Raw genomic sequence first — 16,772 nt, forward strand, 5'->3', positions numbered from 1 at the left:
AATATGGAGGGGGGTAAGTGACGTTTTGGGGCTGTTTTAATTCCAGAGGTCCAGGGGCACTGGTTAAGATTGATGGCATAATGAATTCCACCAAGTATCAGGCAATTTTGGCTGACAATCTGGTTGCCTCTGCCGGAAGGCTGGGACTTGGCCGTAGGTGGACTTTCCAACAAGACAATGACCCGAAACATACAAGATCCACACAGAAATGGTTCCGTGACAACAAAATCAATGTTCTGCCATGGCCATCTCAGTCGCCGGACCTCAATCCAATCGAAAACCTGTGGGCTGAGTGGAAGAAGGCAGTTGATAAGCGCAAACCCAAGAATGTGAAGGATCTTGAAAGGATCTGAATAGAGGAATGGTCCAAAATCCCTCCAAATGTGTTCCTTATGCTTGTCAAATATTACAGGAAAAGACTCCATGCTGTTTTCCTTGCCAGAGGTGGTTGCACTAAGTACTAAATGAGGAGTGCCAATAATTATGAAACCTTGATTTTGGTTCAATTTATTTTGTATTAAATAATTGTATGATTTTGGTTACAAAATACAGTATAAGTACAGTATTTCTCACATGTTGGTATTTTGAGTTTCTCTATAATTGTTTTATTTTTTTAAGTATTGTTTGTGCATTGCCAGTCAGGGGTGCCAGTAATTTTGGAGCCCGCTGTGTATATATATATTACACACACATATACATACACTGTCTCTATATATACATTGCCTTCGAAAAGTATTCTATTCAGAGCCCTTGACTTTTTCCACATTTTGTTACGTTGCAGCCTTATTCTAACATGTTTTAAAAAATACATAAATCCTCATGACAAAGCAAAAACAGGTTTTTAGAAATGTATAAAATGCACCTTTTCAGACCCTTTGCTATGAGACTTGAAATTGAGCTCAGGTGCATCCTGTTTCCATTGATCATCCTTGAGATGTTTCTACAACTTGATTGGAGTCCACCTGTGGTAAATTCAATTGATTGGACATGATTTGGAAAGGCACACACCTGTCTATCTATATAAGGTCCTACAGTTGACAGTGCATGTCAGAGCAAAAACCAAGCCATGAGGTCGAAGGAATTGTCCATAGAGCTCCAATACAGGATTGTGTCGAGGCAGATCTGGGGAAGGGTACCAAAAAATGTCTGCAGCATTGAAGGTCCCCAAGAACACAGTGGCCTCCATCATTCTTAAATGGAAGAAGTCTGGAATCACCAAAACTCTTCCTAGAGCTGGCCGCCCGGCCAAACTGAGCAATCGGGAGAAAGGCCTTGGTCAGGAAGGTGACCAAGAACCCGATGGTCACTCCGACAGAGCTCTAGAGTTCCTCTGTGGAGATGGGAGAACCTTCCAGAAGGACAACCATCTCTGCAGCACTCCACCAATCAGGCCTTTATGGTAGAATGGCCAGACGGAAGCCACTCCTCAGTTAAAGGCACATGACAGCCCGCTTGGATTTTTCCAAAAGGCACCTAAAGACTCTCAGACCATGAGAAACAAGATTCTCTGGTCTGATGAAACCAAGATTGAACTCTTTGGCCTGAATGCCAGCGTCACGTCTGGAGGAAACCTGGCACCATCCCTACTGTGAAGCATGGTGGTTGCGGTATCATGCTGTGGGGATGTTTTTCAGTGGCAGAGACTGGGAGACTAGTCAGGATTGAGGGAAAGATGAACGGAGCAAAGTACAGAGAGATCCTTGATGAAAACCTGCTCCAGAGCACTCAGGACCTCAGACTGGTGCGAAGGTTCACCTTCCAACAGGACAACGACCCTAAGCACACAGCCAAGACAACGCTGGAGTGGCTTCGGGACAAGTCTCTGAATGAGCCTGAACTTGAACCTGATCGAAAATTTCTGGAGAGACCTGAAAATAGCAGTTTCCAAGAGTGTGCAAAGCTGTCATCAAGTCAAAGGGTGGCTACTTTGAAGAGTCTCAAATATAAAATATTTGTATAACTTTTTCACTTTTTTGGTTACTCCATGATTCCATATGTGTTATTTCATAGTTTGTCTTCACTATTATTCTAAACTCACCAAAAATAGAAACGTCCTGTCGCTGTCAACTGCATTAATTTTCAGCAAACTTAACATTTGTAAATATTTGTATGAACATAACACTATTCAACAACTGGGACATAAACTGAACAATTTCCACAGACATGTGACTAACAGAAATGGAATAATGTGTCCCTGAACAAAGGGTTGGGTTGAGGGGGGGGGTCAAAATCAAAAGTAACAGTCGGTATCTGTTGTGGCCACCAACTGTATTAAGTACTGCAGTGCATCTCCTCCTCATGGACTGCACCAGATTTGCCAGTTCTTGCTATGAGATGTTACGCCGTTCTTCCACCAAGGCACCTGCATGTTCCTGGACATTTCTGGGGGAATGGCCCTAGCCCTCACCCTCCGATCCAACAGGTCCCAGACTTGCTCAATGGGATTTCGATCTGGGCTCTTCGCTGGCTATGGCAGAACACTGACATTCCTGTCTTGCAGGGAATCACACACAGAAAGAGCAGTATGGCTGGTGGCATTGTCATTCTGGAGGGTCATGTCAGGATGAGCCTGCAGGAAGGGTACCACACAAGGGAGGAAGATGTCTTTCCTGTAACGCACAGCTTTGAGATTGCCTGCAATGACAACAAGCTCAGTCCGATGACGCTGTGACACAATGCCCCAAACCATGACGGACCTTCCACCTCCAAATCGATCCCACTCCAGAGTACAGGCCTCATTCCTTCGACGATAAACGCGAAGCTGACCATGACCCCTTGTGAGACAAAACAGCGACTCGTCAGTGAAGAGCACTTTTTGCCAGTCCTGTCTGGTCCAGCGATGGTGGGTTTGTGCCCATAGGCGACGTTGTTACCGGTGATGCCTGATGAGGACCTGCCTTACAACAGGCCTACAAGCCCTCAGTCCAGCCTCTCTCAGCCTATTGCGGACAGTCTGAGCACTGATGGAGGGATTGTGCGTTCCTGGTGTAACTCGGGCAGTTGTTGTTACCATCCTGTACCTGTCCCGCAGGTGTGATGTTCAGATGTACCAATCCTGTGCAGGTGCTGTTACACGTGGTCTGCTACTGCGAGGACGATCAGCTGTCCGTCCTGTCTCCCTATAGCGCTGTCTTAGGCGTCTCACAGTACGGACATTGCAATTTATTGCCCTGGCTACATCTGCAGTCCTCATGCCTCCTTGCAGCATTCCTAAGGCACGTTCACGCAGATGAGCAGGGACCCTGGGCATCTTTATTTTGATGTTTTTCAGAGTCAGTAGAAAAGCCTCTTTAGTGTCCTAAGTTTTCATAACTGTGACCTTAATTGCCTACCGTCTGTGAGCTGTTAGCGGGGTTTTCAGCCGTAAGAAGTTAAGACACTAACAGGATTGATATGACAACAGCCAGTGAAAGTGCAGGGCGCCAAATTCAAACAGAAATCTCATCATTTAAAATTCCTCAAACATATTTTACACCATTTTAAAGAAAATTGTTGTTAATCCCACCACAGTGTCCGGTTTCAAAAAGGCTTTACGACGAAAGCACACCAAACGATTATGTTAGGTCAGCACCTAGTCACAGAAAAACACAGCCATTTTTTCCAGCCAAAGAGAGGAGTCACAAAAAGCAGAAATAGAGATAAAATTAATCACTAACCTTTGATGATCTTCATCAGATGACACTCATAGGACTTCATGTTATACAATACATGTATGTTTTGTTCGATAAAGTTCATATTTATATCCAGAAATCTCAGTTTACATTGGCGCGTTATGTTCAGTAATGTTTTGCTTCCAAAACATCCGGTGATTTTGCAGAGAGCCACATCAATTTACAGAAAAACTCATAATAAACATTGATAAAAGATACAAGTGTTATGCATGGAATTATAGATCCACTTCTCCTTAATGCAACCACTGTGTCAGATTTCAAAAAAGCTTTATGGAAAAAGCACACCATAAAATAATCTGAGTACGGCGCTCAGACACAAAAACAAGCCATACAGATACCCGCCATGTATGATACCCGAGAATGCACTCCCAGGAATCCCAGTTCGACAAAAAATGATTGTTTTGTTCGATAAAGTCCATAATTTATGTCCAAATACCTCCTTTTTGTTCGCGCGTTTAGTTCACATCCAAATTCATGAGGCGCGAGCAGTAGGTCCAGACGTAAAGTCAAAAAGTTCCGTTACAGTTCGTAGAAACATGTCAAATTATGTATAGAATCAATCTTTAGGATGTTTTTAACATAAATCTTAAATAATGTTTCAACTGGAGAATTCCTTTGTCTTTAGAAATGCAATGGAATGCCGCTAACTCTCACGGGAGACTGAGCTCATGGCACTCTGCCAGACCTCTGGTTGAAACAGCTCTCATTCTCTCCCCTTCACAGTAGTAGCCTCAAACAAGGTTCTAAAGACTGTTGACATCTAGTGGAAGCCTTAGGAAGTGAAATCGGACCAAATTTACGCTGTATCTTGGATAGGCAAAGAGTTGAAAAACTACAAACCTCAGATTTCCCACTTCCTGGTTGGATTTTCTTCTCAGGTTTTTGCCTGCCATATCAAATCAAGTTTATTTTATATAGCCCTTCGTACATCAGCTAATATCTCGAAGTGCTGTACAGAAACCCAGCCTAAAACCCCAAACAGCAAGCAATGCAGGTGTAGAAGCACGGTGGCTAGGAAAAACTCCCTAGAAGAAAAAAAAAACTCCCTCCCTTAATACACTCATATGAGTTCTGTTATACTCAGACATCATTCAAACAGTTTTAGAAACTTCAGAGTGTTTTCTATCCAAATCTACTAATAATATTGCATATCTTAGCTTCTGGGCCTGAGTAGCAGGCAGTTTACTCTGGGCACCTTATTCATCCAAGCTACTCAATACTGCCTCCCAGCCATAAGAAGTTAACGATCGTTCCACAGATGCATGTTCATTAATTGTTTATGGTTCATTGAACAAGCATGGGAAACGGTGTTTAAACCCTTTACAATGAAGATCTGTGAAGTTATTTGGATTTTTAAGAATTATCTTTGAAAGACAGGGTGCTGAACATTTCTTTTTTTGCTGAGTTTACAATGTAGAAAATAGTAAAAAAGAAACCCTTGAATAACTAGGTGTCTCCAAACCTTTGACTGATACTGTATATACTCTCTCTATATATAGATATACTCTCTCTGCCTCTACAAACGCTCTATTCTTTCTCTCTCCCTCTACTCTCTCTATATGCTCTTTTTTTATATGCACTCTCTCTCTACACTCTCCTACACACTCACTCTCCCTCTACACTCTCTCCTACACACTCTCTTAATACACTCACTCTCCCTCTACACACTCTCTTAATACACTCACTCTTAATACACTCACTCTCTCTCTACACTCTCTCCTACACACTCTCTTAATACACTCACTCTCCCTCTATACTCTCTCTCTACACTCTCTCCTACACTCTCTTAATACACTCACTCTTAATACACTCACTCACTCTCTATACTCTCTCTACACACTCTCTTAATACACTCCCTCTCCCTCTACACACTCTCTTAATACACTCACTCTTAATACACTCACTCTCCCTCTACTCTCTCTCTACACTCTCTCCTACACACTCTTAATACACTCACTCTCCCTCTATACTCTCCCTCTATACTCTCTCTTTCTTTGTACTCTCTACTCTCTCTATTCTCTCTACACTTTCTCTATACTCTCTACACTCTCTTAATACACTCTCTCCCTCTACCTCTCTACACTCTCTCTCTACTCACTCCCTTTCTCTATACTCTCTACACTCTCTTAATACACTCTCTCCCTCTACCTCTACACTCTCTCCTACACACTCTCTTAATACACTCACTCTCCCTCTACACACTCTCTTAATACACTCACTCTTAATACACTCACTCTCCCTCTACTCTCTCTACACTCTCTCCTACACACTTTCTTAATACACTCACTCTCCCTCTACTCTCTCTACACTCTCTCCTACACACTTTCTTAATACACTCACTCTCCCTCTATACTCTCTCTCTACACTCTCTCCTACACTCTCTTAATACACTCACTCTTAATACACTCACTCACTCTCTATACTCTCTCTACACACTCTCTTAATACACTCCCTCTCCCTCTACACACTCTCTTAATACACTCACTCTTAATACACTCACTCTCCCTCTACTCTCTCTCTACACTCTCCTACACACTCTTAATACACTCACTCTCCCTCTACTCTCCCTCTATACTCTCTCTTTCTTTGTACTCTCTACTCTCTCTATTCTCTCTACACTTTCTCTATACTCTCTCTACACTCTCTTAATACACTCTCTCCCTCTACCTCTCTACACTCTCTCTACTCACTCCCTTTCTTTATACTCTCTACCTCTCTACACTCTCTCTACTCACTCCCTTTCTTTATACTCTCTCCCTCTACCTCTCTACATTCTCTCTCTACTCACTCCCTTTCTCTATACTCTCTCCCTCTACCTCTCTACACTCTCTCTCTACTCACTCCCTTTCTTTATACTCTCTCTACACTCTCTTAATACACTCTCTACCTCTCTACACTCTCTCTCTACTCAATCCCTTTCTTTATACTCTCTCTATACCCTCTTTATACTCTTTCCTTCCTCTGTATCTCACTTTTAACTTCTTGTCCCAGTGTTCCTATTAGTCGTAGTTCACATGGAATTTAATTATGTGACATTAAGTACTAAACCTGTTCATTAATTCACCCCCTCCCCAGCCAAGAGACGGGGAGCCTCTTGTGACGGTGCTAGCTGAGGGTCCTATCAGGGTTAGGGAGGGCCACTTCTCCCGGCCGCGGGGCAGCTCTGACTTGCTGCGGGCCCCCAGCCGCTTCCCTGTCCCCGAGAGCAGGGTGGTGCTACGAGAGGTGTCTGTCGTCTGGCATCTGTACGGAGGGAGAGACTTCGGGGGCAAGGCCATGTCTATACACACGCAGCATGGAAACAGGTCCCTATGCACACATGTACACACAACCCAGCAACAGGCACTTGAATTTGGAAGATTTCTCTTACTGATCATCAAGCTCCTCCCTCTCTCTCCTCTCTCCTCTCTCTCCCTACCCTCTTGCTCTCTAGGGGTCGCACTGCCCCGTCTGGGATGCGTGGATCCCCGTCCCGCTCCACTGCTCCGTCCCGGCCTCAGAACTCGTGGCGCTGGGCTGGAGGCGGTGGACGTCAACACAACTTGCTCATGGAGATCCAGCTCACCAAGGTAGGGAGAGTATGTACACTACATAACCGAAAGTATGTGGACACCTGCTCATCGAACATCGCATTCTAAAATCATGGGCATTAATATGGAGTTGGTCTATAACAGCCTCCACTCTTCTGGGAAGGCTTTCCACTAGATGTTGGAACATTGCTGCGGGGACTTTCTTCCATTGAGCGACGAGCATTAGTGAGGTCGGGCACTGATGTTGGGCGATTAGGCCTGGCTCGCAGTCAGCGTTACAATTAATCACAAAGGTGTTTGTTGGGGTTGAGGTCAGGGCCCTGTGCAGGCCATTCAAGTTCTTCCACACCGATCTCAACAAACCATTTCTGTATGGACCTCACTTTGTTCACGGGGGCATTGTCACGTTGAAACAGGAAAGGGCCTGCCTCAAACTGTTGCCACAAAGTTGGAAGCACAGAATCGTCTTGAATGTCATTGTATGCTGTAGCATTAAGATTTCCCTTCACTGGAACTAAGGGTTCTAGGCTGAACAATGAAAAACAGCCCCAAACCATTATTCCTCCTCCACCAAACTTTGCAATTGGCACTATTCATTTGGGCAGGTAGTGTTTCCCTGGCATTCGCCAAACCAAGATTCGTCCAAATGTGATTCATCACTCCAGAGAACGCGTTTCCACTGCTCCAGAATCCAATGGCGGCGAGCTTTAGCATTGTGAATGGTGTTCTGTGAGCTTGTGTGGCCTACCACTTCGCGGCTGAGCCGTTGTTGCTCCTAGACATGTCCACTTCACAATAACAGCACTTACAGTTGACTGGGGCAGTTCTAGCACGGCAAAAATTTGACGAACTGACTTGTTGGAAAGCTGGCATCCTATGACGGTGCCACGTTGAAGTCACTGAGCTCTTCAGTGAGGCCATTCTACTGCCAATGTTTGTCTATGGAGATTGCATGGCGGTGTGCTCGATTTTATACATCTGTCAGCAACAGGTGTGGCTCAAATAGCCGAATCCACTCATTTGAAGGGGTGTCCACATACTTGTGTGTGTGTATATATAATGTATGTAACTTGAAAAATACAGCCAGTATGATGCTGTGTTTTGCATCATACCAGCTGTATTTCTGTGTTCTGAAAGTTATAAATCTTAAACTTGATTGCCGACATGCAAAACATTTTGGGACTATATAAACAATGGACTAATGAAACAAATACCAAAATGTTTTTTAGGGTAGAGTTTTCCTTTAACCATACTGTGAGTGTGTGGTAATAAAGCCATAAGACCTGACTGTGACAGAGGTGATAGAACATTTATGCCACTGTAGTGGTTGGGGGTTAACTAACCATGTTGTAGTGGTTGGGGGTTAACTAACCATGTTGTAGTGGTTGGGGGTTAACTAACCATGTTGTAGTGGTTGGGGGTTAACTAACCATGTTGTAGTGGTTGGGGGTTAACTAACCATGTTGTAGTGGTTGGGGGTTAACTAACCATGTTGTAGTGGTTGGGGGTTAACTAACCATGTTGTAGTGGTTGGGGCAGATCTAGCAAACTGACTTGTTGGAAAGGTGGCATCCTATGACGGTGCCACCTTGAAAGTCACTGAGCTCTTCAGTAAGGCCATTCTACTGCCAATGTTTGTTCATGGAGATTGCATTGCTGTGTGCTCGATTTTATACACCTGTCAGCAACGGGTGTGGCTCAAATAGCCAAATCCACTAATTTGAAGGGATGTCCTATATATACAAAAGTATGTGTGTGCAAGGTGTGTTCTTTTCTCCGTACAAACTAGAACGCTAATTCATTTCCCCCATCATAAGGATATGTTCAGTTCAAGTGTAGCATAAGTGTCAACCAGTCCTTTTGTTAGTGGAGACAGCAAAAAGCTACATAACAAAAGCAAAAAGCTACACTAATTGTTTGCAACCATTTAGTTAAGTGTCATTCCTGTTCCAGGTGAGCTTCCAACACGAGTCCTACCCAGTGGTGGTGTCTGCAGCTGGGTCGGCTCTGGAGGGAGAGGGGCCTGGGGTCGGGGCTGTGGGGGAGCAGCCTCTGTCCCGCCAGGTGTTCATTGTTCAGGAGCTGGAGGTACGCGACCGCCTGGCCTCGTCCCAGCTTAACAAGTTCCTCTACTTGTACACCAGCGAGAGCATGCCCCGCAGGACACACTCCAACATGGTGAGAGAAGAGGCTTTTTAAAGCCGTTTCTCATTATTTCCTTTCCGTTGTGAAAATCTGTTCTTATTAATGATTCTCATTTCCAAGGGAATTCTAAAGTTTTCTCTGAGATTTGGTTTGTTGTAATCCTACCTAATGTGTTGTCTATGTCTGTGTGTTCCAGTTAACAGTGAAGGCCCTGCAGGTGTGTCCAGACTCTGGTGTAGGTGGTCCAGAGTGTTGTTTAAGAGTGAGCCTCCTCCCCCTCCGACTCAACATCGACCAGGATGCCTTGTTCTTCCTGAAGGATTTCTTCAGTAGTCTGGCTGCTGGAGTTAACCCCTACCTGCCTGTGGACCCTGCAGCTGAGAGTGAGCACCTTCACTGTGTTCTCTATACTCTACATAATAAGTAGGGTCACATGGAACAGGAAGAAAATCATACATAGCATACATGGTGCTCTGTATCATGTATCTCCTCCTCACCCACTTGATACTTTCTCCTGTTTTCTTAATTTTCTCTTTTCTCTCTTTCCTCTCACAGTGAAGACAGACCCTTCCCAGAAGCCCGCTGAGGATGGGGTCAGTGGCACGGAGACCACTGCTGGTCTGGGTCCTGACCTCACCACTTCTGTAGAAACCACCTATAGCGAGCAGAGCTCCTTGTCTGCTGGCTCCACCTCTTCCACTGATCAGCCAATCTACTTCCGGTAATTAACTTCATCCTCCCAAAGAGTAAATCTACAGTCTATTTAGAATGTGTGGACATTATTTATACGTTGTCTTTCCTTCTCTTTCGAAGGGAGTTCCGTTTCACCTCTGAAGTGCCCATCTGGCTGGACTACCAGGGCAAGCATGTGGTCATTGAGCAGGTGAAAGGACAAAGAACATTTTAACTACGAACACAGTGAACTCATCTCTGTGGTTATATTTTGTTATGACACACACGTGACATTTGCTATGTGATTGTTTCCTAGGGGACGTTTGCAGGGATTCTTATTGGTCTGGCCCAGCTGAACTGCTCTGAGCTGAAGCTGAAGAGACTCTGCTGCCGACATGGGTACAACAACACGAACTCTGGGGTTTCTCTGTAGTCTGAAGCAAGTGTCTTTTTCATAACGCTTTTCTCTAATATCTCTTCCTTATAGACTTCTAGGCGTAGATAAGGTGATTCAGTACGCTGTCACTGAGTGGCTGACAGACATCAGGAAGAACCAGCTGCCGGGCATTCTGGGAGGTCTAGGCCCCATGCACTCTGTAGTTCAGCTGTGTAAGTACAGGACAGGACGTCACTTGTTTGGTGATCTTTGTTTCTTGGCTTCTTTAGTAGTTCCTGAGTTATCACCATAGTAATAGAATTGTTCTCTTGCAGTGTGGTTATAGCTAGCATACTCTCACAACCTCATTTAGTGTTGATCTCATTTGTTTTTTGTGTAACTTTCTCTCTCTAGTCCATGGAGTGAGGGACTTGTTCTGGATGCCCATAGAGCAGTACAGGCGGGACGGCCGCATTATCCGGGGTCTCCAGCGGGGGGCCGCGTCCTTCGGCACCTCCACTGCCTCTGCTGCTCTGGAGCTCAGCAACAGACTCGTGCAGGCCATACAGGTACTACTGACCTCTGAACTCTAACCACAGACAGATCAGCTGGCTACAGACTGTCTGTAAGCCATACAGCGGTAGAATACCAATCAAACAAGCATAGACATATAGGTTGAAACAATGCATCCTATGTACCACACCCTATACACTAACCTTAGTCACATGTCATAGATTGCGGCCAAAGGGTTAGCATACCTAAACCATGTAGGAAAGAACTGAATGACTAGTAGCAACCGTATGGGTAGAAGCCACTGGGACCAGTAATACAGGTTCCTCCATTGCTATGATGTGCCTTACTCTCCTGAAGTGTTGTAATATTCCTGCGGTTTCTCCTCTAGGCCACAGCAGAGACGGTGTATGACATCCTGTCCCCAACGCCCCCCCTGAACCGTTACATCACAGAGGGCCGACGGCCCTCCAACCGGTCCCGCCGCGCCCACCAGCCTGCCGACCTCAGAGAGGGCGTAGCTAAGGCCTATGACACCGTCAGAGAAGTACGTGTTCTACTGATCAACAAATCAATCAATAATTGTTCATTTGAGTCAACCACTTTAGAATAATAGCAACAACAAAAGGCTTAGCACTTTCATTTGAACACACAAACTTCTCTTCCTCACCTCTGTCTGTTTCCAAGGGCATGATGGACACAGCTCAGACGCTATGTGACGTGGCGTCTCGCGGGCATGAGCAGAAAGGCCTGCCTGGTGCTGTGGGCGGAGTCCTGCGGCAGATCCCACCCACCGTGGTCCGTCCCCTAATAGTGGCCTCTGAGGCAACGTCCAACCTACTGGGGGGCATCCGGAACCAGATCAAGCCAGATGCACGGAAGGAGGACTTCTTAAAATGGCGCTCTGAAGAAGGCCAAGAATGATGATTCTGGGGGATTAAAGGTTAAAGAAATGGGGGGGGGGGAATTGTTATGTGTGTGAACAGATGAAGGGAGTGAATGTGTGAAAACGTGAGTTTAAATTATTATTTTTAAACTACTGCAGAGTGATTGACACCCAGTATTTTATGTGGTTCCATATGGATCAAGACAAAACAATTGTATCTCTTTCTTCAATGCAATCAAATAGAGTTCAGTTCACTATCCTTGCAGCAGTACGTACATGATGAGGATACTCTACCTTTATTAGTATGTCAACATATCACTGTCATTCTGGGTTGTCTTCATCTTTAGATGTCAAAGGGCAAACAGGGCTCTAGTCTAGTATAAAGTCTGTAGTAGTGGTAGGTGGGATTAAACATGTTAATCAGTAGCTCTCACAGTCTTCTGTTGATCAGACTATGGGCCGGTTTCCCAGTTTGAGATTACACCTATTCCTGGACTAAAAAGCACTTTGAATGGCGATCCTTAATTGAGCATGCATTTAAGGAGTAGACTTAATCTGAGTCTGGGAAATCATTCTATTGAGCCCAAATCAGTGTCCACAGGGATTGGATGGTAATATCCGTCTCTCCTGTAGTCATGGAGACTGAAAGACTGATATAGTGGCCTTAGCTGAGATCCTTCCAGATAGCTGTTAATCAAAACCTAAAAACACAATTGTGGGATTGTTCCATCCTAGCCTGCACACATCCCCACCCCAGTGTTGTTTGTGCCATAAGTTTGTTCAATGATGGGTTCCCTGGCCTCTCCTCCTTTGGTTGTGTTTAGTTTTATCGCCTTCCTGAAACCTATACTCATCTCTCTGTATGCTTACTTGTTCATATTTGACCTGTGGAAACAATGACCTGGGCCTGGTTGTGTTAACTAAATGCAGTCATGGGAGAATTTGGACGATGAACTGAATGAACTAGAGAAACGTACTTTCCTCTATGTCAAATGGCTTCGCTTGAGTTTAATGCTTGCCAGCGCTTGGTCATCTGATTTGTACTTACAGTATGTTAACTGTTTATTTTGTCAGATCAAGGAGGTTGCCCTCAGGGCCTTGGACCTTATCACCAGTCTGGTTCCTTCCTCTCAACAGAACAATTGCTTGACTCGTCTCATTAGTTGCCTTCCTCCATTTTTGTATTATGTTAAACTAGTATCATATTATTTTTGAAAATAAGTGTTGGTGGATGTGTCTAGAGGGTTAAGATGGGGGGAAAAGGGGGGATTGTGGTAAAACATTTAACATGATCTTTTGTTCAATACGTTTAAATTGTGTGTGTGAGTGTAATGCATGTTTGTGGGTTAGTGGTTTCTTGTGAGGGTGACCCGTGGGTTGTATTGGTCACAGGTCTGTAATTACCATTTACCTGTAAGAATGACCTGTATAATACCAAGACAATGAGTACAGAAAAATATATACTAAAAAAATAAAACAATATAAAAAACGTAACTTCACGGTTTTTGTGATTTTTGGAGGGGACGGTTTACAAAATGTATAAAGGAGTCCTCTGCTTTCCTAAAATAGTTTGTACGGCTAGGAAGCTGTTTTAGGATTATTGCTGTTTGGGGGAAACTATTCACTGTTGCACCATCGACATTTCCGATCCACATGTAAACGCATTGTTTTTAGTTTGCACAGTAGAGAATCATAGATATTGTTGATCAATACAGTATATATTGACAAAGTTGCCGGTTCTCTCACTTTCCCCCTCAAAGCAGATTCGTCGAAAGCGTTTCACAGGGATGCTGGCCCATGTTGACTCCCAATGATTCCCACAGTTGTGTCAAATTGGTTGGATGTTTAAATTGTCTCAAGACTTTAAAATCATTCTTTAACCTGTCTCCTCCCCTTCATCTACACCGATTGAAGTGGATTTAACAGGTGTCATCAATAAGGGATCATAGCTTTCACCTGGTCAGTTTGTCATGGAAAGAGCAAGTGCTCTTTTATGCATTTTTTTTATCCGGTTTGTTCGGATCCCAGGCGACAGAGGTGAGAGTGAGGTGGAGTTCAATCCCATTTTCGTGAGTCATGATCCCCAAATTGGATTGGAGCGTACTGGTTGAGGCGGCTGATGGGGTGAGTGTCTCCGTATGACTACAACTGTCTGGAATGCCAGAGAGTTTCGATTGGACAAATTCAGGTAGCTCCATAGAGAGACAGAGGACGTATCTTTGTATCAGTGCCATTTTATAGCTTATGTATCAAATCAAATGTCACACGCGCCGAATACAACAGGCGTAGTAGACCTTACAAGCTCGTAACCAACAATGCAGTTTTAAGAAATTACCTTAAAAAACATAAAAATAACAAATAATTGAAGAGCAGCAGTAAATAACAATAGCGTGGCTATATACAGGGGGTACCGGTGTCGAGGTAACATGTACAGTTGAAGTCAGAAGTTTACATAAACGAGTTTTAATGACTTCAACCTAAGTGTTTCAACCACTCCACAAATGTCTTGTTAACAAACTATAGTTTTGGCAAGTCGGTTAGGACATCTACTTTGTGCATGACACAAGTAATTTTTCCAACAATTCTTTACAGACAGATTATTTCCCTTATAATTCACTATATCACAATTCCAGTGGGTCAGAAGTTGACATACAGTAAGTTGACTGTGCCTTTAAACAGCTTGGAAAATTCCAGAAAATTATGTCATGGCTTTAGAAGCTTCTGATAGGCTAATTGACATAATTTGAGTCAATTGGAGGTGTACCTGTGGATGTATTTCAAGGCCTACCTTCAATCTCAGTGCCTCTTTGCTTGACATCATGGGAAAATCAAAAGAAATCAGCCAAAAGAATTGTAGACATCCACAGGTCTGGTTCATCATTGGAAGCAATTTCCAAACGCCTGAAGGTACCACATTCATCTGTACAAACAATTGTACGCAAGTATAAACACAATGGGACCACGCAGCCGTCATACCGCTCAGGAAGGACACGCGTTCTGTCTCCTAGAGATGAACGTACTTTGGTGGGAAAAGTGCAAATCAATCCCAGAACAACAGCAAAGGACCTTGTGGAGATGCTGGAGGAAACGGGTACAAAAGTATCTATATCCACAGTAAAACGAGTCCTATAATCGACATAACCTGAAAGGCCGCTCAGCAAGGAAGAAGCCATTGCTCCAAAACCACCATAAAAAAAACAGACTACTGTTTGCAACTGCACATGGGGACAAAGATCGTACTTTTTTGAGAAATGTCCTCTGGTCTGTTGAAACAAAAATATAACTGTTTGGCCATAATGACCATCGTTATGTTTGGAGGAGAAAGGGGATGCTTGCAAGCCGAAAAACACCATCCCAACCGTGAAGCACGGGGGTGGCAGCATCATGTTTTGGGGCTGCTTTGCTGCAGGAGGGACTGGTGTACTTCACAAAATAAATGGCATCATGAGGAAGGACATTTATGTGGATATATTGAAGCAACATCTCAAGACATCCGTCAGGAAGTTAAAGCTTGGTCGCAAATGGGTCTTCCAAATGGACAAAGACCCCAAGCATACTTCCAAAGTTGTGGCAAAATGGCTTAAGGACAACAAAGTCAAGGTATTGGAGTGGCCATCACAAAGCTCTGACCTCAATCCCATTGAAAATTTGGGGGCAGAAAAAGCGTGTGCGAGCAAGGTGGCCTACAAACCTGACTCAGTTACACCAGCTCTGTCAGGAGGAATGGGCCAAAATTCACCCAACTTATTGTGGAAGGCTACCCGAAACATTTGTCCCAAGTTAAACAATTTAAAGTCAATGCTACCAAATACTAATTTAGTGTATGTAAACTTCTGACCCACTGGGAATGTGATGAAATAAATAAAAGCTGAAATAAATAATTCCCTCTACTATTATTCTGACATTTCACGTTCTTAAAATAAGGTGGTGATCCTAACTGACCTAAGTCAGGGAATTTTTACTAGGATTAAATGTCAGGAATTGTGAAAAACTGAGTTTAAATGTATTTGGCTAAGGTGTATGTAAACTTCCGACTTCAACTGTACATGTAGGTAGAGTTATTAAAGTGACTATGCATAGATAATAACAGAGTAGCAGCAGTGTAGAGGGGTGGTCAATGCAAATAGTCTGAGTAGCCATTTGATTAGCTGTTCAGGCTTGGGGGTAGAAGCTGTTTAGAAGCCTCTTGGACCTAGACTTGGTGCTCCGGTACCGCTTGCCGTGTGGTAGCAGAGAGAACAGTCTATGACTAGGGTGGCTGGAGTCTTTGACAATTTTTAGGGCCTTCCTCTGACCGATGATGTACTGGGCCGTACGCACTACCCTCTGTAGTGCCTTGCGGTCGGAGGCCGAGCTGTTGCCATACCAGGCAGTGATGCAACCCGTCAGGATGCTCTCGATGCTGCAGCTGTAAAACCTTTTGAGGATCTGAGGATCCATGCCAAATCTTTTCAGTCTCCTGAGGGGGAATAGGTTTTGTCGTGCCCTCTTCATGACTGTCTTGATGTGCTTTGGACCATGTTAGTTTGTTGGTGATGTGGACGCCAAGGAACTTGACGCTCTCAAACTGCTCCACTACAGCCCCGTCGATGAGAATGTGGGCTTGCTCGGTCCTCCTTTTCCTGTAGTCCACAAGGGGGCAGGGTTCTGGTCTAGAAGCATGGTTTCCACTGCTCCTACAGTTTTGCTTCAGTACTGCAGTTTAACTGACACGGCCCAGAAAGACCCAGATTTTCATACACTGCCACATAGAGAAGTCAGATTTTAACATTCCAAATAAGACATTGTGCGCAAAACATCCATTGAATAATTCAAATAATTGTCGCTTAGGCTGATTTTTCTCCATCACTTACAGCCGAAGATATTAACATTTTATATCCATCGAATGTCTGCCATGTTTTTGGATGACGTGATGTCATCAGTGCTCGCGATGCTCCCTGTGCACACTGAGTGCTATTGCGTGTGTAATGTTGGTCCGTATA

At 44.1% G+C, this 16,772-nt stretch overlaps 1 protein-coding gene across 1 annotated transcript in view; it reads left to right on the plus strand.

The window, feature by feature from the left end:
* The window catches only part of LOC139581582 (autophagy-related protein 2 homolog A-like), a 48,312-nt gene extending 35,028 nt beyond the window's left edge, over positions 1-13,284 (plus strand). The window contains exons 30-40 of the mRNA XM_071411507.1: positions 6,747-6,976; positions 7,105-7,240; positions 9,155-9,379; positions 9,543-9,729; positions 9,902-10,067; positions 10,160-10,229; positions 10,335-10,417; positions 10,506-10,627; positions 10,809-10,963; positions 11,296-11,451; positions 11,592-13,284. Coding sequence (XP_071267608.1) covers positions 6,747-6,976; positions 7,105-7,240; positions 9,155-9,379; positions 9,543-9,729; positions 9,902-10,067; positions 10,160-10,229; positions 10,335-10,417; positions 10,506-10,627; positions 10,809-10,963; positions 11,296-11,451; positions 11,592-11,828 — 1,767 coding nt within the window. The 3' untranslated portion in view covers positions 11,829-13,284. The remainder of the gene's footprint in view (positions 1-6,746; positions 6,977-7,104; positions 7,241-9,154; positions 9,380-9,542; positions 9,730-9,901; positions 10,068-10,159; positions 10,230-10,334; positions 10,418-10,505; positions 10,628-10,808; positions 10,964-11,295; positions 11,452-11,591) is intronic.
* Positions 13,285-16,772: the final 3,488 nt, after the last annotated feature.

Source organism: Salvelinus alpinus, chromosome 7 (genome assembly GCF_045679555.1).
Source record: "Salvelinus alpinus chromosome 7, SLU_Salpinus.1, whole genome shotgun sequence".
NCBI lineage: Eukaryota > Metazoa > Chordata > Actinopteri > Salmoniformes > Salmonidae > Salvelinus > Salvelinus alpinus.